General features: G+C 45.6%; 1 protein-coding gene across 2 annotated transcripts in view; it reads right to left on the bottom strand.

Moving 5' to 3' along the window:
• Positions 1-25,199, bottom strand: part of ADAM9 (ADAM metallopeptidase domain 9) — a 95,924-nt gene that overhangs the window by 11,118 nt on the left and 59,607 nt on the right. For both annotated transcript variants that reach the window (XR_009556806.1, XM_035139116.2), the window contains exons 11-19: positions 24,782-24,915; positions 19,921-20,092; positions 15,090-15,182; positions 12,535-12,730; positions 11,833-11,938; positions 10,051-10,234; positions 9,816-9,896; positions 3,246-3,351; positions 832-970 (exon numbers count right to left, since the gene is read on the bottom strand). Coding sequence is in view for 1 of the 2 variants with exons in the window: in XM_035139116.2 (XP_034995007.1) it covers positions 832-970; positions 3,246-3,351; positions 9,816-9,896; positions 10,051-10,234; positions 11,833-11,938; positions 12,535-12,730; positions 15,090-15,182; positions 19,921-20,092; positions 24,782-24,915 (1,211 nt within the window). In the remaining variant the exon portion in view is untranslated. The remainder of the gene's footprint in view (positions 1-831; positions 971-3,245; positions 3,352-9,815; positions 9,897-10,050; positions 10,235-11,832; positions 11,939-12,534; positions 12,731-15,089; positions 15,183-19,920; positions 20,093-24,781; positions 24,916-25,199) is intronic.

Here is a 25,199-nt window from a genome sequence, read left to right on the forward strand (position 1 = left end):
AAGGGATGGTGACCCCTGATCGAATGTCTCAGTTTTGTGTGTGGTGGCATTACAGGGAACACTTTGCGGAGCCTTGCAGTTGTTCTCTCTAAGTGAACATAACACACTGGATGCGACTTTAACATGAGGCTCAGCTTCTATGCACAGGCTTGTATAGCAATTCCAGGATTCAGCCATACCCAGAATTTCTAAGAGAAAATCTGTAAATTTAACAGTAAATCCCATGCTTTGCCTGCAAAATTTCCAGGGAAGGCTCCTGCCTGAAATGCTGGGAAGTCACTGACAGTCAGAGTAAGCAACACTGAGACCAAAGGTCTGACTTCTCCAACTGTTTTCCGACAGCGTGCAGAAAACAAAACAGGGCTGGCAAACTGGGGGGAACTTGGCTGGTGTTCAGTTGGCTCTAGAAAAACCGAATCTTCTCCATTCTGCATAATACAAAATGCCCCTGGCAGGGGGACACACCCAATTTTGGGAACGTAACACAAACACACACACACTTGCTGCCACTGCTCCTCTTTTACCTGTGTTGCAAAGCGGCATCCACAAAGTGGTGGCACTGGCACTGGTTTCCAGGGAGATATCGCAGGATCTTGTGTGCTGTGCGAGATCTCGTGAAATTTCGGTGAGATCTCATGAGATCTTGCTGCAAACCAGCACCATTGCAGGCAGCCACTGCCTCTTAAGCTCAAGGCAGGCGCCTCACCAGTGGACCAGGCCTGGAACCTGGAATATGACCAACGCTGCACACAGAGCCTTTAAATGCCTTTGTTCTGCCAAATAATTCCTAGGCTTTCCACACAGCAGGGGGGAGGGACAGAAAATACTTACCCACAACAAGCCTCTATCGACGGCATTAAGGATGGCAGCAACTGATTCCTCGCGAGGTAAGTGAAGAGCAAAAGCAACAGGAGAGGGAGAATCAGGCAGAAGAAGGCCAGCAGCCAATTTCTGGTGGTGTTATCCACATCTGAAAGAGAGAGAGCATAAACAAACAAACAAAATTAGCAACAACAGCAACAATGGTTACCTTTCTGCAGGGTGGGAATTACAAACTTCCTCAACCCCATTGTCTCTCCTTGCTATTTTTTGGAAATCTGCATTCATTTTCCTGAATCTTTCCCTATCTCCCTTGCATTTTGCTTGCCTCCTCTCCCCCGCTATTTGTAAGGCCTCATTGGACAGCCACTTTGCTTTCTTGCATTTCCTTTTCCTTGGGATGGTTTTCGTTGCTGCCTCCTGTATAATGTTATGAGCCTCCATCCATAGTAATTGTTATGATTTATAAGATTTATAAGATTTGATGTGTTTTTGTTTTTCATATCTTTTCTCTATGTAATATTTTAAATTTATTAATAAACCTTTTTTTAATTTTTTTAAAAAAGAATTGGTCAATTTCACTTTCTTCAGCACCGGTAGTTGGTGCATAAACTTGGATTACTGTGATGTTAAAAGGTCTGCCTTGGATTCGTATCGAGATCATTCTGTCATTTTTGAGATTGCATCCCAGTACAGCTTTTGCCACTCTTTTGTTGACTATGAGGGCCACTCCATTTCTTCTACGTGATTCTTGCCCACAGTAGTAGATAGGATTGTCATCCGAACTGAATTCGCCCATTCCCTTCCATTTTAGTTCACTGATGCCCAGGATGTCAATATTTATTCTTGCCATCTCATTTTTGACCACATCCAGCTTACCATTATCCATGGTTCTTACATTCCAGGTTCCTATACAATATTTTTCTTTACAGCATTGGACTTTCCTTTCGCTTCCAGGCATATCCGCAACTGAGCGACCTTTCGGCTTTGGCCCAGCCATTTCATCAGCTCTGAATCTACTTGTACTTGTCCTCCGCTCTTCCTCAGTAGCATGTTGGACGCCTTCCGACCTGAGGGGCTCATCTTCCAGCGTCATAACTTTTATATGCCTGTTGTCTTTGTCCATGGAGTTTTCTTGGCAGGGATACTGGAGTGGCTTGCCAGTTCCTTCTCCAGGTGGATCACGTTTAGTCAAAACTCTCCACTATGACCTGTCCATCTTGGGTGGCCCTGCATGGCATAGCTCATAGCAGTGATCCATGAAGGGAGTAGGAGACATGGAGAAGATAAAATTGGGGTAAGAAAGGTGATGTGCAATGGTGGCTTCAGGTGGTTGCTGTTGTTCATTTATGCCACCCTTCTTCCCCTGACAGGGACTCAAGGTGGCTTATGTATATACAGAGGGTGGGGGATCCTTATACAGTATACATAAGGATCTGACTCTTCTGTTTCAAGTGTATCTGAAGAAGTGTGCATGCACATGAAAGCTCATACCAAAATAAAAACTTAGTTGGTCTTTAAGGTGCTACTGAAGGAATTTTTTTATTTTGCTTCGACTCAGACCAACACGGCTACCTACCTGTAGTGAGGAATCTGTTTGACCTTAATGCTCTTGGCTGAGTTTGACATCCAACAAATATCAGGATAGTTGAAATCCCCCATTACTACTATCTCACTTCCTTTTGAATGGTTGGCCATCTGTTCCAGGAAGGCATCATCTGTGTCCTCAGTTTGGCTTGGGGGTCTATAGTAAACTCCCACAATGAGATCACTGTTATTTTTCTCTCCCTTAATTTTGACGCAGATACTCTCAATATGGCTTTGAAGTTTTTAATCCTGTATATATATAATAAAATTTTGGCTTCCCTATTACAGTTCTTCATACAATCATACAAAAATAACATAAGATTGACAATTATTAGTTTGAAACCAGTCATATAACTTATTTAATCTTATATTTTATTATTATTTAACCAGAATTTTATTCTACAAGTTATTCCAATGTGTGAACCATGTTTAGTTTGCACCCCTTTTTAAGTAACTCAAAAACTATTCCACTCTTCAACAAATTTATTTCTAGGATTTTCTTTCATCTTTTCTGACAAGAAGGCCAATTCAACGTAATCCACAGTTTTAAAAAGCCATTCTTTTTTAATTGGTAGCTTATCACTCTTCCAATAAGATGCCACTAAAATTCTTGCTGTGGCCGAGGCACATAGAAAAAAGTTCTTTGTTTTATTGGGTACGTCAGCAATACAGTGCTGATCCAGGTGGATAATGACTTTTGCAGAAAGTTGGCCCAGGACAAACAAAAGCTCTAGAAGTTGTAAGATTCCCCCCACCAATCCAGAGGCCTCAAGTTTCCAAAGGCTGGTTATCCCAAACCCAAGGAAAACCAAGCCAGAGAGGCACAGGAAGGTACTTGCCATTGTATGGAGGTCCACTGTCCAGACTGCCGCCATATCCTTTGGTGTCACAGTAGGGAGGGGCCCACCCCGGGTGACAGTGGCAGTTCTTATTGCTATTGCACACCTGTTTGGATGAAAAGCAGCAAGCAAAGAGTGAAAAATAAATACAGTAAATGGGCAAAAGTACAAAGAACATACATTGCTCATATTGAAATACTGCTCCTCAATGAGGCCAAACTTTCATCAGTAAAATACCACATCCACATTCCACACTGCTTCACACATTAAACCATGGGTAGGCAAACTAAACCCCTGGGGCCGGATCCGGCCCAATCACCTTCTAAATCTGGCCCATGGATGGTCCAGGAATCAGCGTGTTTTTACATGAGTAGAATGTGTCCTTTTATTTAAAATGCATCTCTGGGTTATTTGTGGGGCATAGGAATTTGTTCATATTTTTTTTCAAAATACAGTCTGCCCCCGTCCGCCCCCAAGGTCTGAGGGACAGTGGACTGGAAAAGGTTGCTGACCGACCCCTGCATTAAACGCTTGCTTCTGTCTTGAGACTCAGGAAACATCGTGACAGGAAATGAGGCCAACATCAGGGGTAGCAGCGGAACTGACGATTCACCGTGCTAGAGAATAAACTATTTTTTTTTAAAAAAAAAGTTTAGTTTCTTCTCCCATTAGATTCACAAAATGTTTAGGGGTTTGCATACCCCTTCGTCCCTCCAGGAATAAAGCACTGAGTAATACCATAATATTATATATCAATGGAAAGATAATTTAATGAAGATGGAATGCAGTGACTTTTATGAATGATTATTTATTATAACAGCAGTTATAAAGAAGAAACCTGAAACTCACAGAAAAAATGAGATTTCACAGTAGGTGCAATGCAAGTCGGATGTAAATCTTCTCCAATTCATCACCTCACGTATTTCATGCCATCACTACCAAGCAAGGAGATTTGGTCTCATCACTCCAAATAACACCGTCCCATTGTTCTGCTGTCCAGTTAACATGGGTTTTAGCCCAGTTTAATCGTTTCAACCATTGTTTGAGAGATAACAATGGCTTTTTCCTTGGAATTCTAGCATTTAGACCATATTCCTGCAGTCTGCGCCAAACGGTCCTTGCACTCAACTTCACATTACATTACCCCATCTCATCTTGTATAAACCCAGATGATTTTCTTGTGATGTAGCCACAGTTTCTCAGTTCTTCTATTGTCACTTGCTGTTGTGAACCTTTTCCTACCTTTACCAGTCTGATTTTGAAGTCTCCTTATGCCTCTTCAAAAATTTAAAAATGCTACCTTTGGTTAAGTTTCCACCAATTTTTCTTCTAATTTCTTCATAACTGTAGCCTTGTTCACTTAATAGTATTATTTTACATCGCTTTCTGGGTGACCATGGGACATGGGTGGCGCTGTGGGTTAAACCACAGAGCCTAGGGCTTACCGATCAGAAGGTCGGCAGTTCAGATCCCCGCGATGGGATGAGCTCCCGTTGCTCTGTCCCAGCTCCTGCCAACCTAGCAGTTCAAAAGCATGTCAAAGTGCAAGTAGATAAATAGGTACCGCTACAGCGGGAAGGTAAACGGCGTTTCCGTGTGCTGCTCTGGTTCGCCAGAAGCGGCTTAGTCATGCTGGCCACATGACCTGGAAGCTGGCTCCCTCGGCCAATAACGTGAGATGAGAGCCGCAACCCCAGAGTTGGTCACGACTGGACCTAATGGTCAGGGGTCCCTTTACCTTTACCTTGGTAACCAGTCAATTCTTTGCACCATTTCTTTAATTATGTTATGTTTTACAAGCTCACTAAATGGAAAGAACACAAAAAACCCAACCAACTTGATAGCAATCACACAACACACTGACAAAGGTCCTCCTCTCAGCTCCAGTCCATAACATCAGTAGCTGAATCCTACTGTGACCTAATTGAATCACTGCCAAAACAAAACGGGTTAAGAGAGACTTAGAAGTGTGGGGAAGGATTAAATTATCTCTTTGGGGAAGACTACCTGCTGTAAAGATGAATGTGCTACCTAAAATGTTGTTTTTATTTCAAACAATCCCAGTGATCAGAGGGGAGGGTCACTTCAAAGAATGGCAAAAAGTATTATCAAAATTTATCTGGCAGGGAAAAAAATCAAGAATCAAATACAAACTTCTAAAAGAAACGAAGGAAAGAGGTGGTTTCTCTCTGCCAATTTGAGATTATATTATGCAGTGTCCTGTCTATGATGGTTAAGGGATTGGATTCTGTTGGAGAATACTGATTTATTAGACTTGGAAGGTTACGATAATAGATAGGGATGGCACGCGTATTTATGGTATGATAAAGTAAAAGTGCATAAAGGATTCCTGAATCACACAATAAGAAAATCAATTTATGGAACAGATCTAAAACATTATTGGAATGTAAAAACCCTTGGTGGCTCTCCCCAATAGAAACAATAGCGGCAAAGAAGTTAAATATGAAAGGAAAGTGGGCCATGTATACAGATTTACTGACAGACATAGGAAGTCAGTTGAGATTAAAAACATTTGAAGAAATAAGAGCTATTGATGGATTGGTTGCAATATCACCAGGTAAATGATGTGTTTAAGGAGGATAAAAATAAAAACTGTTTTGACAGAGTAAGATCTACGTTTGAGATAGACTTCTGGATGACAAGAGGAAAATACTTTAGAAAATGTATAAATTATTACTGGAATGCCATACCAAAGATGAAGAGGTTAAATCTGTGATGATACACTGGCCTAAAGATTTTGGATATGATGATATTCAATTAGAATCATAGGAAAGGTTATGGAAGGAAGGTATTAACTTTATTGCATGTGTTGTTGTTGTTTAGTCGTTTAGTCGTGTCCGACTCTTCATGACCCCATGGACCATAGCACGCCAGGCACTCCTGTCTTGCACTGCCTCCCGCAGTTTGGTCAAACTCATGTTCTTGTCCTCTGTCGTCCCCTTCTCCTAGTGCCCTCAATCTTTCCCAACATCAGGGTCTTTTCCAAGGATTCTTCTTATTGCATTGGTTGCACTTAAATAAAATGTTATGAAAATGATGTATAAATGGTATTTAACACCAGCTAAACTTGCCAAAATGTATAAGACAATAACAAAATGAGTGCTGGAAATGCAAAGAAAAGGAAGGTATCTTTTACCACATGTGGTGGACTTGCAAAGAGGTAAAGGCTTTCTGGGAAATGATATATAATGAGTTAAAGAAAATGTTTAAAAATACTTTTGTTAAAAAACCAGAAGCCTTTTTATTTGGTATAGTGGGTGAAGAGATGCCAAGGGAAGATAAAGGACTGTTTATGTGTGCAACTACTGTGGCAAGAATTCTTTTAGCCCCAAAATGGAAACAAGTACCAAGGAAAGAAGAGGGGCAGATGAAGCTGATGGACTTTGCAGAACTGGCGAAGCTGATAGGAAAAATCTGAAACCAGCAAGATCAAGCATTCCAAAAGGATTGGAGCAAATTTATACAGTATTTGAAAGATTATTGTAAGCAATTAACATCACTAGCAGGGTTGTACCTTTCTATATTTATTTAAATTTTGAGTTATTTCGTAATGCAGGGGTCAGCAAACTTTTTTCAGCAGGGGGCCGGTCCACTGTCCCTCAGACCTTGTGGGGGACCGGACTATATTTTGAAAAGGAAAAAAATGAACAAATTCCTATGCCCCACAAATAACCCAGAGATGCATTTAATAATAAATAATAATAATAATAATATAATTTATTATTTATACCCCGCTAATCTGGCTGGGTTTCCCCAGCCACTCTGGGCGGCTTCCAACAAAAAAAAAGTAAAATAATCTATTAAACATTAAAAGCCTCCCTAAACAGGGCTGCCTTCAGGTGTTTTCTAAAAATCTGGTAGCTGCTTTTCTCTTTGACATCTGGTGGGATCGGGGGGCGCCACCACCGAAAAGGCCCTCTGCCTGGTTCCCTGCAACTTGGCTTCTCGCAACGAGGGAACCGCCAGAACACCCTCGGCGCTGGACCTCAGTGTCCGGGCAGAACGATGGGGGTGGAGACGCTCCTTCAGATATACTGGGCCGAGGCCATTTAGGGCTTTAAAGGTCAACACCAACACTTTGAACTGTGCTCAGAAACGTACTGGGAGCCAATGTAGGTCTTTCAGGACCAGTGTTATGTGGTCTCGGCGGCCGCTCCCAGTCACCAGTCTAGCTGCTGCATTCTGGATTAGTTGTAATTTCCGGGTCAGCTTCAAAGCTAGCCCCATGTAGAACACATTGCAGTAGTCCAAGCGGGAGATAACTAGAGCATGCACCACTCTCGCGAGACAGTCCGCCGTCAGGTAGGGTCTCAGCCTGCGTACCAGATGGAGCTGATAGACAGCTGCCCTGGACACAGAGTTGACCTGTGCCTCCATGGACAGCTGTGAGTCCAAAATGACTCTTATTGCATGGAGCTGTCCGGGCTCCATGCAATAAGAGCCCGTCATGCTTCGGAGCCAGTCAATAGCCCCATAGCTGCCAAGTTATCCCTTTTTTACAGGGATTTTCCCTTATGCTGAATAGGCTTCCTCGCGAGAAAAGGGAAAACTTGGCAGCTATGAATAGCCCTGGTTATCTCTACAATCCAGCGGGCCACCAGGGAATCGGCTGAAAGTCCAACAACATGGGATAAAGCATCCCCTACCACTCTCTGGAAGCCATTTGGATCCATTAAGTGGCGGGGGCGGACCATCCGAATCGGTCCCACCTCCCTGCAGAGGGGAAGGGTCGCGGAGAAATCCAGTTGTACCAGGTAGTGATCTGACCATGGCACTTCTTTAGTTTCGCTTTTACTTAAGTGTCAGATCACCAACATCCATAGAGGTGAACACCAGGTCCAAGGCATGTCCGCGGCTATGAGTTGGGCCAGACTTATTCAGGGACAGCCCCATGGAGGCCATGCTTTCCTCGAAGTCCCGAGCGGCTCCTTGTAAGGTCGTGTCGGCATGGATATTAAAATCCCCAAAGACCACCAAACTAGGTGTCTCCAGGAGAACGTCCGCTACGACCTGAAGCAGCTCATGCAGGGAATCCTTAGCGCAGCGAGGAGGTCGGTACACCAGAAGGAATCCTGTACTGCCCCTATTGCCCAACTCAAAGAACATGCACTCAGAGAACTGGGTCTTTCCAGTTCTGGTGGGTGCAAACTAGTGACTTCCTAAAAATTACTGCAACCCCCCCTCCCCGCCCACAAGGCCTGGGTTGCTGTGCGTAAGAGAAACCTGGTGGACAAGCAGCAGCAAGGACAGGCCCAACTGCTTCATCCAACCAGGTGTCCGTTACACACGCCAGGTCAAGTCCTCCATCCACGATCAAGTCATGGATGGCAGTGGTCTTATGGATCATTGACCTGGCATTGCACAGCAACATCTTCAGGTCGTGTGGGTATCCCTTGCTGATTCCAGTATCCATCCGGTCAAGTCCAGACCCGGAAGCAGGGATAGTCCTCAGACAATGACTAAGCCTGCCTCCTTGGTAATGACGTGGTCTGGTCTTAGCGTAACTCCTTTAAATAAAAGGACACATTCTACTCATGAAAAAGCACGCTGATTCCTGGACCATCTGCGGGCCAGATTGAGAAGGTGATTGGGCCGGATCCAGCCCCCAGGCCTTAGTTTGCTTACCCATGTTGTAATTTGTGTAATTAGAATTGGAAAACGTACAAAATGCAATGATATAAAGGTTAATGTCGAAAGCCAGGAGGGAAGGAAGTTGATAGGCTCTAAAGAGCCAGGGACGTAAAGTGAAGTGTTATGATGTGAATGTATATTATAAAATGGAAAATAAATAAAAATTATATATTGTGGAAACCTAAGCAAGTTGTGCTTCCTTTTTCTGGTTATTTGGTTATAACTTTTGATAGAATACAGATAATTGAACAAACATTAGTGCATTACATTCTTCACTAAATTATCTTTCCATTGATATATAATTTTACAGTATTACTCAAAAAGAAAGTGGTGTTATGAGCCATCAAACCTCGGAAATTCACTTTTTTCAAAAGGTTCCCACAATTTTGGCCGCTAGTGTAGTATGTTTTGTGTTCAGGTTTTAGTCTTGTAAGTTATTGTAAGTTTAAGTTACGTCTGCTGCAACTGGATTTCTTATGGACTGTGCCAATTCTGAAGATACATGGATTTGTGATTATTATGCTCGTTTGCCTTCAGTAGTAAAGCTCTGCTGGATGAATTGCTACCTGTCTATTTTTGGGGAATCCTGCAACGTGCTTCAGTTTATGCTAACTATATGTTGGAGTCTGCTCTGGATCAATAGGAGCAGCACCAAATCACAAGCCATGTCTCCCCATCCAACCCCTGACAAACTGCAGGTAGATAAGGGCAGAGCATCAAAGGAACAACCAGAAGATTGAAGGGAGCTCCCAACCGTTCCTTTGCTGGAGCTCCTACCTATCCATCATTCAATGGACACCACCTCTCCCTCCAGTACCTTCTGAAAAAAGGGGGAAGGAAGGCCAAGAGAGGAGGCCAGAACAAAACAAGCATCAAGTCAGCAAGCCCTGGAGATCCGGCGTGGTTTTGTCAGCTTACCCCTCGTCCATTGCACTGATGCTCTGCATTGCAGCTGGAACCCAAAACAGAGACATCCACACATTGGTAGTGCTTACATATCTGAAAGAAATGGCACAAACAAATCCATTATGATTGGGACTGCAAACCTTAAATTCAAGTGATGTGTCATTTCTAAAGCTTTCCTCACAGAAATCAAAATCCCCTAACGAGGAAAACCCACACAATGGTCCACCTGAGAACTTTCCTGATTTACCTTTCCAGGGGCACATTTGGTGCCTTCATTCACCATCCCTGGATCTGGTACGTCTGATCCCAGCTGGAAGTCCACACCCCAACAGGTGTTACCTTGGATGGGAGACTTGATAATGGCAGGTTCGATTCCAAAGACAGGAAGGCTTTGCACATTCTCACATTGGAGTTTCCCACACATGGCGTTCCTGTGGCAATATGGCATGGCAACTTAAATCAGGGACAGTTAATTTCTGAAAGTATCCACAGATCATTATCAACATGGCTTTTTTGAGGCTTAGTAGGATTAAAGGAAAGTACTGGTATATCACTCCTGGGTGCTAATCCTGGGCTCAAGCATCATAAGGAAAACATCTGTTTGTGCAAAACATATTAATGACAGTGGGTTTGGCAAAACATCCCGCTCCTCCAGTGAAAGGATGGGGGAGAAATGCATGGCCCTAATCCAGGGGAAGCCAACATGGTGCCCTCCAAACATTTTGCACTACAGCTCCCATTGGTCCCACTCAGCATGGCCAATGGTCAGCATCTGGAGGGCACCTGGCCTTCTCTATCAAATACAATATGAATGAATATGGCAGGGGCAGTTGGGGCCCGTCCACCTGGGAAAGGAAGCTCATCTAGGATCAGAAACACTCCGATCCTAAGCTTCTGCCTCTGCTTGTGGGACAGGCTCAGGAGTAAACCTTGGATGGCGCCTTGGATGCCTCCTTCAGGCAACTGCTGCAGCCCAGTTGGTGCCAAATACCTTGCTCTGCTTTCCTTTGGACCACATTAGCAAGGCCGAGAAAGGGGGTCTTGTCACCTGGGTACGTACCAGCTATTAGGCAGGCAGGCTGAGCAGCCGAAACAAAGGCCTGCGGCATCTCTTTGGGGCTTCCCGTGCCCTCCCTGAAGTCCTCTTCAGGCTCCAGGGAGGCTTTCCTCGTGAGCCACAAGGACTCTCCAGCCCTCTCCTGCCATTCCCAGCTTTGATTCGAGCTATTTATTTATTTTATGCCACCACACGTAGACACGGTCATGTGTGCGTCGATTGTGGGGCAGCTGTGCAGAGCAGGCTTTTCTTGACAAGCTGTTTATTGAGCTTAAAATAAAAATAAAAATTCCTTCCAGTAGCACCTTAGAGACCAACTAAGTTTGTGATAGGTATGAGCTTTCGTGTGCATGCACACTTCGTCAGATACACTGAAACAGAAGTCACCAGACCCTTATGAATAGTCAGAGGGTGGGGTGTGTGTGACTATACATAAGGGTCTGGTGACTTCTGTTTCAGTGTATCTGACGAAGTGTGCATGCACACGAAAGCTCATACCTATCACAAACTTAGTTGGTCTCTAAGGTGCTACTGGAAGGAATTTTTATTTTGACTGCATCAGACCAACACGGCTACCTACCTGTAACTGTTCATTGAGCAATATTTTTGATTTGCTTGCATAAAAGAACATTTTGTGGAGGTCAGATTATGTCCAGGCTTTGTTGAGCATTTGTTCTTATTTTGTTTGTGAGCAGTTAGAGGACAATGAACATTCATCCTGATTTCATCCTGATTTGTTTGCACAGTGGTTATATGTTAATTATTCATTTATTTCCCTTTTCATGCTTTCCCTGTCACTTTCCCAAACACAAAAAAGTCTGTGTGGTTGCTTTCTAAAGTAGATTCGTAGCAACAGAGCACTTTAAGCTACTATAATTGTGCAAAACTACGTTTTCAGCATGCGACTGAATCCATCCCCTAAGGCGGCGACAGTCTGGAGGTGACCAGAATTTCCTTGCCGCACCAACTTACCAGCTCGAGCACTTCTTATAGTCATGCCCATGGTAGCCGCAATTTCCAAACCTGTCACCTTTGGAATTCACTTCAGAAAAGCAGATTTGGGGAGCAGCCTTTGCTTCTGCAAAACACAGATTTGGGAAATCAGGCTCGCCCAGCTCCTTTAGCCTTCTGGCAGGACCAGCACCATAAAGTGACAGAAAACCCATTTTCTGCATCAAGAAGAAACAACAACAACAACAACAACTAATGTGTTGTTGCGATGGGGAGGGCATCTTGGGCAAGATAGCTTCCATTGGCCCCCTCCCTCACTGTGTCTGCCTCCTCATGGCCCTCATCACCTCCAGTTGTTCCTCCTCCTTCTGCTTGCTTACTGCATAGAGCCAGTGAGCAAGCAGACAGCAACTGCCTCTCGGTGCTGCTCCCCACCCTCCTTCCCACCACCACTGAGCCAGAGCAAGAAGGTGGTGAACAAGCAAGCAGGTGAAGAGAACCAGCAGGCCCAGGAGGCTCTCAGTGGGGGGCTCAGCAGGTGCCCCACTGCGCTGTTCCTTGATCCCAGCCTTGCACCAAAGCAACAGAAATTGTCACCCAGAGGCAGTTCCCAATTCCTTAGGCTAATGTCTGCTGGCTGTTCCTTGTGGAGAAGCAAATGGAAGCTGACACAGTTGGGCTGCCCAGGCAGTGTAACGTAACGCAGATCCTCATGCTCCTTACTTGGCCCAAAGATGCCCCGGCACTGGGCATTGTAATACTGGCAGAGCCCGTTGTAGCAGTAAGCCTCGTCTTTGTGGCAAGGGTGCCCGTTCTCAATGGTGACGTCTGGCGGGCAGAACTGTGAAGTTCCATTGCAGAACTCGGGGAGGTCGCACTCACTGGCCCGCTCACGGCACTCTGTGCCTTTGGACAGGAACTACAAAAGGGAGGCAGGAAATGCACCAGCGTCAACCTGCGAATACCCACCGAGGGCAATAAACCAAAACTATCAACAAAGTAGATTCAACCTCCCACTGACTTCACCCCATAATAATCTGGCATTTATACAGCACAGGTCACCTGTCCAAAATATTGTGTTCCACCTCTGTAATCTTTACATCATCCTCTATTATTATTATTATTATCAGGCATTATTATTCCCATATGGCAGATGGAAGCTACCTAAATGCTCTCCTCCTACTCATTTGTTTAAAGAGCTTCTTTTTGTTCTTGGTCTTAATGTTTTTAGCAACGCGCTCCTCAAATAAATTCTTTTTAAGCATTTATGGGACCCTCCTTCCCCCACAATCACTTTAGAAGCTATCCTACCACCTTTAGGGATCTAAGCAGCAATAGTCCCAGTTCAAGTGCTGCCTGTCCCTTTTGTACAGGCCTGGATTGACCCAGAATGTTCCCCAGTGAGAGCTTTCTTCCCCACCCCATTGCCTCATCCACATGCCTCTCTAGCTGACCCTGCAAGGGGAACTGGTAGCATTTCAGAGAAAGCTACCTTGGAGGTCCTGGCTTTCAGCACCATACCTAGCAAACTACATTTGGCTTCCAGGAGCTCACCTCTACATTCCCCCATGTCATTGGTGCCAACATGCATCACAACCACTGACTCCTCCCCAACACTATCTTCCAGGCTCCCTAGGCCATGTGCCATAGGTGCAGCCTTCATGCCAGGCAGGCAGTTCGCCCTGGGGTATCTTCACACACCGAAATATCTAGATTCCTGATGACTGAATCCCCCACTGTCATGCCCCCTGCACTCCTTGGAGATGTATTCTCTGTGAGAGAGGGTAACAGTTTACTGTTCCTCAGGGCAGGACTCTCCTTCCCCAACACCCTTCTTCTTCTTCCTGACAGGAGGGGAGCTATCACCGCAGGAGTGCAACTCTGCTGTAACGCTCACGAAGATGTCAACCACCAGCCACTTTGCCTCTCTGAGCTTCTCCAGGCCGGCCAGCCTGGCCTCAAGGGATCCAATGTGCTGCTGGAGTCCCAGGAGCTCCTTGCACCCCGACACACCCACCACCTCTGTCTCACGGGACAGACAAACCCTCCACATACAAGCACCAGTTAGAAACAAAGCAGGAGATCTGCTCCAAAATGTTCTCAGTAGGCTTGCAATACATCTGGAAAATCCCTGACATGTTTTTATTTTAAGCTCAATAAACAGCTTGTCAAGAAAAGCCTGCTCTGCACAGCTGCCCCACAATCGACGCACACATGACCGTGTCTACGTGTGGTGGCATAAAATAAATAAATAGCTCGAATCAAAGCTGGGAATGGCAGGAGAGGGCTGGAGAGTCCTTGTGGCTCACGAGGAAAGCCTCCCTGGAGCCTGAAGAGGACTTCAGGGAGGGCACGGGAAGCCCCAAAGAGATGCCGCAGGCCTTTGTTTCGGCTGCTCAGCCTGCCTGCCTAATAGCTGGTACGTACCCAGGTGACAAGACCCCCTTTCTCGGCCTTGCTAATGTGGTCCAAAGGAAAGCAGAGCAAGGTATTTGGCACCAACTGGGCTGCAGCAGTTGCCAGTTAGAAACAAAGCAGGAGATCTGCTCCAAAATGTTCTCAGTAGGCTTGCAATACATCTGGAAAATCCCTGACATGTCCTGGTTTTCAGGTTTAAAAATGGCATCAGGGGGAATTTTGCTGAATTGGCAAAATGTCAGGGAAAACCCAGGTGTATGGCAACCAATTTTAGTGGTGTCAGGAATTTTACTTTTTGAAATATGGCAACCCTAGTTTTCAGAGGCAAATAGTAATGAAGGTGGGATCACACACAACTGCCCTGATATCGGCAAGAGCACAAATAATCATGAATGCCCAATGAAATGGATGCCTGGAGGGCCTGAAGTCTACACATGGCTTAGTACTCCTCAGTGTGGCATCAAAGCAGCCAGACCTTTAACAGTGAGTACCTGCAAACTGACACATTTGCATGGCCCTGGTTCATCTTAGTTTTACATACAAACTTGGCCATGTAGTGAGACGTCTAAGATTCAAACTCTGTAGGAATAATTCTTCTCTAACATAATATTTAATTACCATATCCCATTTATTTCAACTCAACTTGTTCTAAGAGAAGCACATTTAGAGTTGCGGACTATTTCTTTATCACATGTCAAGGCTGCAATCCTCAACACACTTACTCAGGAGGAAGCTCCACTGAACTCAGCAGGACTTTCTTCTGAGTAAGCATGTGTAGAATCATGCTGTTAAGATACCCAAGTCCCTGTAAAATATCCTCCTGCAGTTTCTGGCAATAACTTGGGATTGGTGAGTCTTACATGACAGTTGTGACAGCAGTCTCCATAACCACAATCAGCCCCAGGGTGGAGTCGACAAGTTCCTGCCTCACAGCAAGGATCAAACTGGCATTCCTGAAAAGTTAGGAGAGGAAGGGGGAAAACAGGTGAGAAAGGAGGCCACTCTCAGGCATTTCCAACTGGTGCTTTTTTCCTAGAAAAATAGGTGCTGGTATAACATGAAGTAACCATGAAGTCGTTAAAGTAAGTGCCACACTTTTTATCAAAAAGAGAGAGGTCCCAGTAGTGCATACCCCTGAGGACCATCTGAAAAAAGCACTGCCAACGCCATTTTAATCTTAAAACTCAAATGTTGGCCATATGCAGGCGTAATTAACCTTGGACTTGAAACAATTCCTAAACCAGGGATGAGGAACCTGGTCGTGGCTGATGGGAGTAGGAAGTCCTGCAACACATCCATTAAACCATGGGCAGGGGGGACAGGAGCTGCAGCTACATCAAATCCAGTTCAAACCATGGTTAAAGACTGGCCCCAAAACAGGACATAAAACTATGGTTTGAAATGGATTTGCCACAATGGTTTGTATTAATTAATGGTTGTATTAATTATGGTTAAGTGTTGCTCAAGAGGCCCACAGAGGCCTCCGGGACACGGCTGCTGTGAGGGTTTGGGAAGGCCGCTCCCTCATCCAGCCAACTCCATCAGGCCTAGGGGGTGGGGCCCACACTCACACATACTCTGAGCAGCTCTTTGCAGCAAGGGGCGAAAATGATTTTAAATGCTTTAAGTGTTCTTAATTTGCTACACCTTGAATGGTGGTTTTTTATGATATGATATTATTTTATTATTTTTTTTTCTGTTTGGGGTGGGGAGTCGTTTAATTTTAGCATAATTGTTTCTTGCTCTGTTCCTTTTTTATTAATTTGTTAAGTTATTGTAGTTTGTATTTTGCTTTTTAAGGGGAAAGTGTCAGGGCTGCCTGGGAGGGGGCCACAGCCAACAGGATGGCTGGGGCAGGTTCTACAGGGAGGGATGTACTGGGACACCCGATCTCAGTGATCACGGGCAGGAGGAGGAGTTACGCTGAGACCAGACCATGTCATTACCGAGGAGGCAGGTTTAGTCATTGTTTGAGGACTATCCCTGCCTCTGGGTCTGGTCCTGACCGGACGGATACTGGAATCAGCAAGGGAAACCCACATGACCTGAAAGTGTTGCTGTGTAAGCCAGGTCAATGATCCATAAGACCACTGCCATCCATGACCTGAATGTGGATGGCGGATTTGACTTGGAATGTGTGACAGAGACTTGGTTGGAGGAAGCAGATGGGCCTGTTTTAGCTGCTGCCTGTCCACCAGGTTTCTCTTACGCACAGCAACCCAGGCCTTGTGGGTGGGCAGGGGGGGTTGCAGTGATTTTTAGGAAGTCATTAGTTTGCACCAAGCATCCTATTAGGAAGACCCAGTTTTCTGAGTGCATGTTCTGGAAGTTGGGCAATAGGGGCAGTACAAGATTCCTTCTGGTGTACCGACCTCCCCGCTGCACCAAGGATTCCCTGCCCGAGCTGCTTCAGGTCCTGTCGGATGTTCTCCTGGAGACACCTAGTTTGGTTGTCTTTGGGGATTTTAACATCTATACCAACATGACCTCACAAGGGGCCGCTTGGGACTTCGTTGAAAGCATGGCCTCCATGGGGCTGTCCCTGAATAAGTTTGGCTAAACTCATAGCCACGGACATGCCTTACACCTGGTGTTCACCTCTAGTAACGGGGGTGATCTGACACTAAGTAAAAGTGAAACAAAAGAAGTGCCATGGTCAGATCACTTCCTGGTACAACTGGACTTCTCCGTGACCCTTCCCCTCTGCAGGGAGGTAGGACCGATTTGGATGGTCCGCCCCCACCACTTAATGGATCCAAATGGTTTCCAGCCAGCGGTAGGGGATGCTTTATCCCATGTTGATGGACTTTCAGCTGATTCCCTGGTAACCCGTTGGAAGATGGAGTTAACCAGGGCTATTGACTGTCTGGCTCCGAAGCGCCCTCTCTGACTGCATGGAGCCTGGACAGCCCCATGGTTTTCCCCGGAGCCGAGGGCGATGAAACAATTGCTGAGACGGCTAGAGCGCCGGTGGTGGAAAACTCACTTTGAATCAGACCGGACACGGGCTAGAGCTCAACATCAAGCCTACCAAGTGGCGACGGTGACGGCAAAGAAGACTTTCTTCACCGCCTCTATTGTATATGCAGAAAATAGTAGCAGGAGACTCTTTTAGGTGGTTCGTTATCTATCCGAACCACCTTCACCATCGGGGCCTTGTAAAGACCCCAAGATCTCCTGCAATGCTTTTGCAAAGTTTTTTGCAGATAAAGTCGCCCAGATTCGGAAGGAGGTAGACACCACCGTGGGAGCAGGGCCGGGGCGGGAGAATGCTGGAGCTCTGTCTGATCGAGTTGCATAGAATCAATTTCAATCCGTTACCTCCGAGGATGTGGACAGGCTGCTTGGACGAGTGAAACCAACCACCTGTCTCCTTGATCCTTGCCCATCATGGCTTATAAAAGCAAGCCAGGAACGGCTGGGCAATGGGCTTCGCGAGTTGGTGAATGCTTCCCTCTGTGAGGGAGCCTTCCCAGACCCGCTGAAAGAGGCGGTCATTAAACCGATTCTTTAAAAAACATATTTAGAGCCGGCCAATATGGCCAACTATCGCCCAGTCTCAAATCTACCATTCCTGGGCAAGGTGATTGAGCGTGTGGTTGCTGAACAACTCCAGGCACGCCTGGAAGAAGCGGACCATTTGGATCCCTTCCAGTCGGGATTCAGGCCTCATCATGGGACTGAAACTGCCTTGGTCGCACTGGTTGATGATCTCCGGCAGGCTAGAGACAAAGGTAAGAGCTGTTTCCTAGTTCTGCTGGATCTCTCAGCGGCTTTTGACACCATCGACCATAACATCCTTCTGGACCGTCTAGAGGGGTTGGGAGCTGGGGGCACTGTCATACAGTGGTTCCGCTCCTTCCTCCTGGGCCGTGTTCAGAAAGTGGTGGTGGGGGATGAGTGTTCAGAACCCTGGGCCCTCACTTGTGGGGTGCCTCAGGGTTCTGATCTCGCCCCCATGCTTTTTAACCTCTACATGCAGCCGCTGTGAGAGATCATCAGGGGGTTTGGGCTGGGTGTCCATCAGTATGTGGATGATACCCAGCTCTACCTCTCTTTTAAATCGGAACCAGTGAAGGCGGTGAAGGTCCTATGTGAGTGCCTGGAGGCGGTTGGAGGATGGATGGCGGCTAACAGATTGAGATTGAATCCTGACAAGACAGAAGTACTGTTTGTGGGGGACAGGAGGCGGGCAGGTGTGGAGGACTCCCTGGTCCTGAATGGGGTAACTGTGCCCCTGAAGGACCAGGTGCGCAGCCTGGGAGTCATTTTGGACTCACAGCTGTCCATGGAGGCGCAGGTCAACTCTGTGTCCAGGACGGCAGTCTACCAGCTCCATCTGGTACGCAGGCTGAGACCCTACCTGCCCGCGGACTGTCTCGCCAGAGTGGTGCATGTTCTAGTTATCTCTCGCTTGGACTACTGCAATGCGCTCTACGTGTAGCTAGCTTTGAAGCTGACCCGGAAACTAAAATTAATCCAGAATGCGGCAGCTAGACTGGTGACTGGGAGAGGCCGCCGAGATCACATAACACCGGTCCTGAAAGACCTACATTGGCTCCCAGTACGTTTCTGAGCACAATTCAAAGTGTTGGTGCTGACCTTTAAAGCCATAAACGGCCTCGGTCCAGTATACCTGAAGGAGCGTCTCCACCCTCATCATTCTGCCCTGACACTGAGGTCCAGTACCAAGGGCCTTCTGGTGGTTCCCTCGCTACGAGAAACCAAGTTAGAGGGAACCAGGCAGAGGGCCTTCTCAGTAGTGGCACCCACCCTGTTGAATGCCCTCCCACCAGAGGTCAAAGAGAATAACAATTATCAGACCTTTAGAAGGCATCTTAAGGCAGCCCTTTTTAGGGAAGCTTTTAATGTTTGATGGATTTCTGTATTTTAATGTTTTGTTGGAAGCCGCCCAGAGTGGCTGGGGGAACCTGGCCAGATGGGTTGGGGCATAAATAATAATTTATTATTAATTATTATTATTATTATTAATTATTATTATTACTAAACGTCTAGTATGCACCAAGACAAACACACACACCCTGCCCCACTGTGTTGGTGGTATCAGCCCTGTTTAGGGAGGCCTTTAATGTTTAACAGATTACTGTATTTTATTTTTCTGTTGGAAGCCGGCCAGAGTGGCTGGGGAAACCAAGCCAGATGGGCGGGGTATAAATAATAAATTATTATTATCATATATGCCGGTGTATAAGGTGACTGGGCGTATAAGACGACCCCCTACTTTTCCAGTCAAAATATAGAGTTTGGGATATACTCGCCGTAACAAGTATATCCCAAACTCCCAACGCACCCCCCCAAAAAATTTCTGTCTCTCTTCCAGGCACCGAGGCGAGTGGGGGGGGGGAGGAGTAAGCGTCTGCTGCTTTCTTTCCATGCAGGGAGGAGGGAGGAAAGCCCTGCGCGTCCCCTCTTCCTGCACGGAAAGAAAGCGCCTGCCGCTTACACAGTTGCCGCATATGGCGTGGATGCGGCTGTGGCCGTTTTTGAGCTCCCCTCACCGTATGCGGCGACCGCAGATCTTATAAGACAACCCCCAACTTTTGAAAAGATTTTCCTGGGTCCAAAAGTCATCTTATACGCCGGAATATACGGTATTATTATTATTATTATTATTATTATTATTATTATTATTATTATTATATCATCATCATCACCACACCCATTACTAACCTCTGGTGTTCCGCAATCACATTCCTCTCCAGCATCTACTAGCTTGTTGCCACAGTACGGGATGCTATAGGTTTCCTCAGGCCGGGGGATATTGAGGAGGCAGCTCCCACCCTTGCTCAGAGTTAGCTTTTCAAAGTCTTCCTCGCTACAGCTGCTGAAGTTCCTGGCTCCTCTGCAAGCATGGAATATTAAAAAATAGTCCTTACATTGTGCCATGCAAACTCTAGGGAAGTCTTTGCCAACCTGGTGCCCTCCAGATGTTTCGGCCTAAAGCCACATTCACACACAATATATGTAAAGCACTGTGCTATCACTTTAAACAGTCATGGCTTCTCCCAAAGAATTATGGGAGCTGTAGTTTATGGGTGCTGAGAGTTGTTCAAAGGCCCCCCCAAACCCTCCCCAGAGCTAGAATTCCAAGAGTCGTTTAGCAATCAATCCCTCTTCACAAGGAATCAAAGAACAATCACAAGACTAGGGCAGGTCCTAAAAATATAGCTCTCAGGTGTCAAAGGGCATGAATACAAAGCAAATCAAAATCCAGTTTATACCAGTTTCACCAACAGGGTTCCTGCCTTGGCTCAAGGAATCCTGGGAACTCTAATCCGATAAGGGTGCCAAGAGGCTTCCGGTTGACCACGCCATCTTGCTCAGACGGGGGTCCGCACAGCGGAGCGGACCTCGGCGCTTCAGAGGTGGAGGGAATCGTTCCAGCGAAGCGAAACCTCCTTAAAAGCCCCAAATCGAGCTTTTTGGGGACAGATTTTGCCTGGCGGCGCCAAAAGCGGGCTCTCTCCTCCCCGGATCGGCTTTGTTTAAGCCCCCGAGAGCGAGGAGGTGAACCGCGGCGGACAGGCTGACATTGCTGCTCTGAGAGTGCGAAGCTGCGAGTCTGGGAAGTGGAGGTGGCCAATTCTTCAAAGAACATTCAGCAAATGAATAGACTGTGAGTAATTTGGATTCTTTGGAATGTAAATTAAGGCAACAATTTGGACCTGGGAGAGAGGGGAAAAGAGGAAGCCACCCCCCCCTACGGTAACATAAGAGACAGTAATCAGAAACCCGAAGCCGTAAACAGAAGATTTCAACTTAAAAGGATTCCTCAAAGGCATCAAAGAGAATCTCCCCTAAATGCAGGGTAAAAGGGGAGAGAGACTGTGGTTGTGATTGCCCTGCAGAAAGAAGTTAAGACTAAGAAAGACCTTTCTGTTCCTCGGGAGCCGGCAGCCCAGACAATCCAGTGAGTTGATCAGGATTTATAGTTAAATTCTATTTCTATCTTTATCTCTGGACTTTTTGGAAATTCTTTTTTGGTTTATATACTTTTGAAATGTGAGTTCGAACTTTATTTTTAAGAATGCAGCCAGCTTGTTAAAATGGAGTCGAGAAAATAGACTGCGATTATATTCCACCCCATGTGACAAGTTTTGACCTTGACAGGACTGAACTATGTCAACAAAAAGGTACCCGCCTGAGTTTCAGCGGACTGTTTTGACCTTAATGTGGGAAGCAAGAATAGAACTATGTCAAGAGGAGACACAACGGCAAGTGTTACAGCAACAATTCCAGATGATGATGGCAGAATATGATTTCTTAGAAGATGAAGCTTTTGAAACTGAAGAAGACGAATGTGAGAATGACAATGATGAGGACTGTGATGACTTAACACAAAATGAAGCCCATCACGAAAAAAATGATGATTTTACTCTACAAAAAGTTGGATGGAGTGCCTCCCCTTCGAGGGGGGCACGATTGGACTTACTGGAACTCCAGAATGACCACAGGGAAGAAGGAAAAATTAAGCACAGAAGAGAAGAAGCTCAGGGGTCTGATATGGAGGCCTGGATGGCAAAAGACTGTAAACAGGGGGTGGGGTGAAGGGAAAGTGAAGTTGTGATTGTAAGGATGGGTTAATAGGACTATAACTGGACTGCTGACTATGGAACTTGCTGGATTGGTGGGGTGGAGCCAGTACTCGGGGGGGTGTAAGGTTAGTTTGGGAATAATTATAGGTTTAAAAAGTGAATTGATTCTGGAAAAAGGTGAAAATATGGAGGCCTATAGAGGGGTAAAAATTAGGCACGGGAAGAAAAAATGGGAGTTTGATTTCTCAGTGATTGGACAATAGGCGAAAATGATAATAGTTAGTTTAAAAGTGGTACAAGATATAAAGGTGTATGTTATAAAATATGAACTATGAAACTGTTGAAGATGATAAATAATGGAGGAAAACCGGGGAAGGGGGGAGGGTGGGGAAGCCCACAAAATATGGTTTAACAATTATGAATTTAACAATTATGATGAATTTTTTTTTGTCTTTTTTCCTTTTTGTCTTTTTTTTTCTTCTCTTTTTTCTCTTTTTCTCTTTTTGTATTTTCTTTTTTTTTTTGGTATGACAATAGATGGTTGGATGGATGAACTCCTGCGTACTGCCCTGGTTCACTGGAGCTCCCTGGTGGCAGGGGGGGCTTCGGGGGCAGGGGAGGGGGAGGAGGACAGAAACCCAATCATAAAATGGACCACTTCTGACTGTTCACCTGCGTGGGATACTTCTGTGGCAGGGGAGGACCCATGGAGGGGGGTGGGAAGAAGGTGGAAAAGGTGTATATGTATGTACCATCTTTTGTAATTTGTAAAATCAATAAAAATTATGTTTTTAAAAAAAAAGGGTGCCAAGAATTCCAAAAGAGGTGCTTGGACTCCCATCATATGACTGCAGTTCCCAGAGTTCCCTAGGGAGAAGGGATGGCTATTAAGCCACTTGGAAGGCACAATGGAATGACATTCTAGGGGGAATGTGCAGAACAGACAACAACAACAACAACAACAACAACAACAACAACAACAACAAAGAATCACAGAGAAGGAACTCTGTTCCATCAGGCTTTCTTTGAACTGTTTCCAGCTGTTCAACCAAACAACCCAGCTGGTTGTTTGAAGGCCTATAACTTTAAAACCTGGTGCCTAAACTTGCTTTCCTTCTCCCCCCCACCCCCACCCCATCCACTCAGAGCTTTTTTTAGTTAAAAGATAGGTAAAAATGTTTGGGGTATTACGAGGACACTTAATTTATGTATAAGATCTGGCATTGCTTATGGGGGGGGGGGAATCCCAACTCTCATGTGCTTTGGAAGGAAGGGCTCTTGGCTTTAGTTCTTAGTTTTATTATGTTCTTTGTTTTGTTTTTTTATATTGCATTTTTATGCTGTGATCTACAGATGAAGAGCGGTATATACATTTAACAAAAAATACCAATCTGTTTAAAAAGAGAAGATTCTCACTCACGTGGCTGTTTTTTGAAAGGATGAAAGCAGCATGGAAATGTTCCCAAGGCTGAAATTCAGAGGTCCCCATGTTCAGAGGTTGCTCCCCCTTTGTCTCCTGTAGCCTGGGATTACATCCCTCTACTCCAGGGATGGGGAGCCTCAGGCCTCAGGGCCAAACACAACCCTCTGAGCCTCTCTGGGGGGCACCCAGGACTCTTCTATTGCCCCATCTAAATTGTTTTCTAAATTACTTCATCTTAATGTACCTGCCCCGTTTGCAGATGGATATACAGCTTTTTAACGGACAGGAGGCAGCAGGTGAGGTTGGGGAAAATTATATCGAGCAACAATACCATCAATACAGGAGCTCCCCAGGAGTGTGTCCTTTCCCCACTGCTTTTCTCTCTATACACAAATGACTGTACCTCAACTGATCCATCAGTTATGATCTTGAAATTTGCTGATGACACAACAGTTATTGGGCTTATCCAGGAGGAGGATGAATCTGCGTATAGGTGGGAAGCAGACCGTCTTGTTTTGTGGTGCACCAGAAATGATTTGGTACTAAATGCCCAAAAGACAGTTGAAATGGTAACTTATTTCAGAAGGCACTCTTCTGTCCTGCCGCCAATTTCTATCCTTGGTAACATGGTTATAGTAGTAGAGTCCTTTAAGTTCCTGGGCTCTATAATTTCTCAAAAGTTAAATTGGTCAAGCAACATCAATAGTATTATTTAAAAGGTCCACCAGAGGTTGTATTTCCTGCGTCAACTAAGGAAATTTAAATTTCCCCAGGAAGTGTTGATCCAATTTTACAGAAGCATCATTGAAACTGTTCTCTGTAATTCTATTACTGCTTGGTATGCTACACAGCCTCCAAGACAGACAAGAAAAGGCTCCAACGAGCTGTAAGATTTGCAGAAAGGGTAATTGGTGCTAGCTTGCCTACAATAGAGACAATCTATGCTACCAGAGTTAAGATGAGAGCAGAAAGAATTGCAGCGGATCCTTTACATCCCGGACATCATCTGCTAGATTTACTCCCATCTGGACGTCGCTACAGGTCTTCAGATACAAAATCGGCCAGGCACAGGAACAGTTTTCCCCCTTGTGCCATTAAATTGTTAAATTTGTAGATGTGTAGCTGAAGGGGAGGTCAATTATGGGTGGGTTTCTTTGCTTATTTGTATTGTGAGTGGAACAGTGTGTGTATGTTTACATTGCAATGTAGCCGAAACAAATTCCAAGTATGTTGGAAAATGTACTTGGCCAATAATAAATTATTCTTATTCTTCTGGCCACAGGTGCTTCCTAGCCACATCCCATACTGACTCTGCCTGACTGGACCAGGCCCTTGAACCCTGATCATGCCTCTCACTTGCCTGGTTGGAAGCACTGCGCATGCGGAGACCAGGTGAAATTTGCACCCATTGCTCTGCTGACTTTTGCTTCTGGCCCCTCAGGCCCCTGAACCCCCTGGCATCTTTCCCCCCAGAAGATTGCCTGTAAGGGAATGCAGCTGTCCAGTTGGAAGAGGTTCCCCGTAGCTGCTCTGCCCAAAGGCTTCTGCAATAGGTCCAAAGAGAGTTACGTACGATGCTCCAGAGTTCATGATACAGTTTTCTGAACCACAGTCACACTTCCTTTCATCGTCATGGTTCATTCCTAGGTTGTGGCCAAGTTCATGAGCAACGATCGATGAAAACATCTGCACACTGATGGGCCCAAACTAGAAAACAACACAAAAATAACAAGCACACACAACTATGTAATAAAAAGGAGTCCAAAGTTCTGGCTTGGCTTGTTAGAGAAACTATTGCGTAATCACTTAGGGGGAAAGGATCACAAGCCTTTGCTCTCTTCTTGGGTGACTGAAGTAGCAGCACACAAGGAATCAGGCAGAGCAACCCAACGCCAGGCTGGGCAAGGAGTGCCTGGATGAGGCAGAGGTGTTCCCCTGCTCTGCTCTGCCAACTGAGCTGACCTTCCAGCTCCCCCCCCCCCAGATGTGTG

Source organism: Zootoca vivipara, chromosome 15 (genome assembly GCF_963506605.1).
Source record: "Zootoca vivipara chromosome 15, rZooViv1.1, whole genome shotgun sequence".
In the NCBI taxonomy this organism is placed as follows: domain Eukaryota; kingdom Metazoa; phylum Chordata; class Lepidosauria; order Squamata; family Lacertidae; genus Zootoca; species Zootoca vivipara.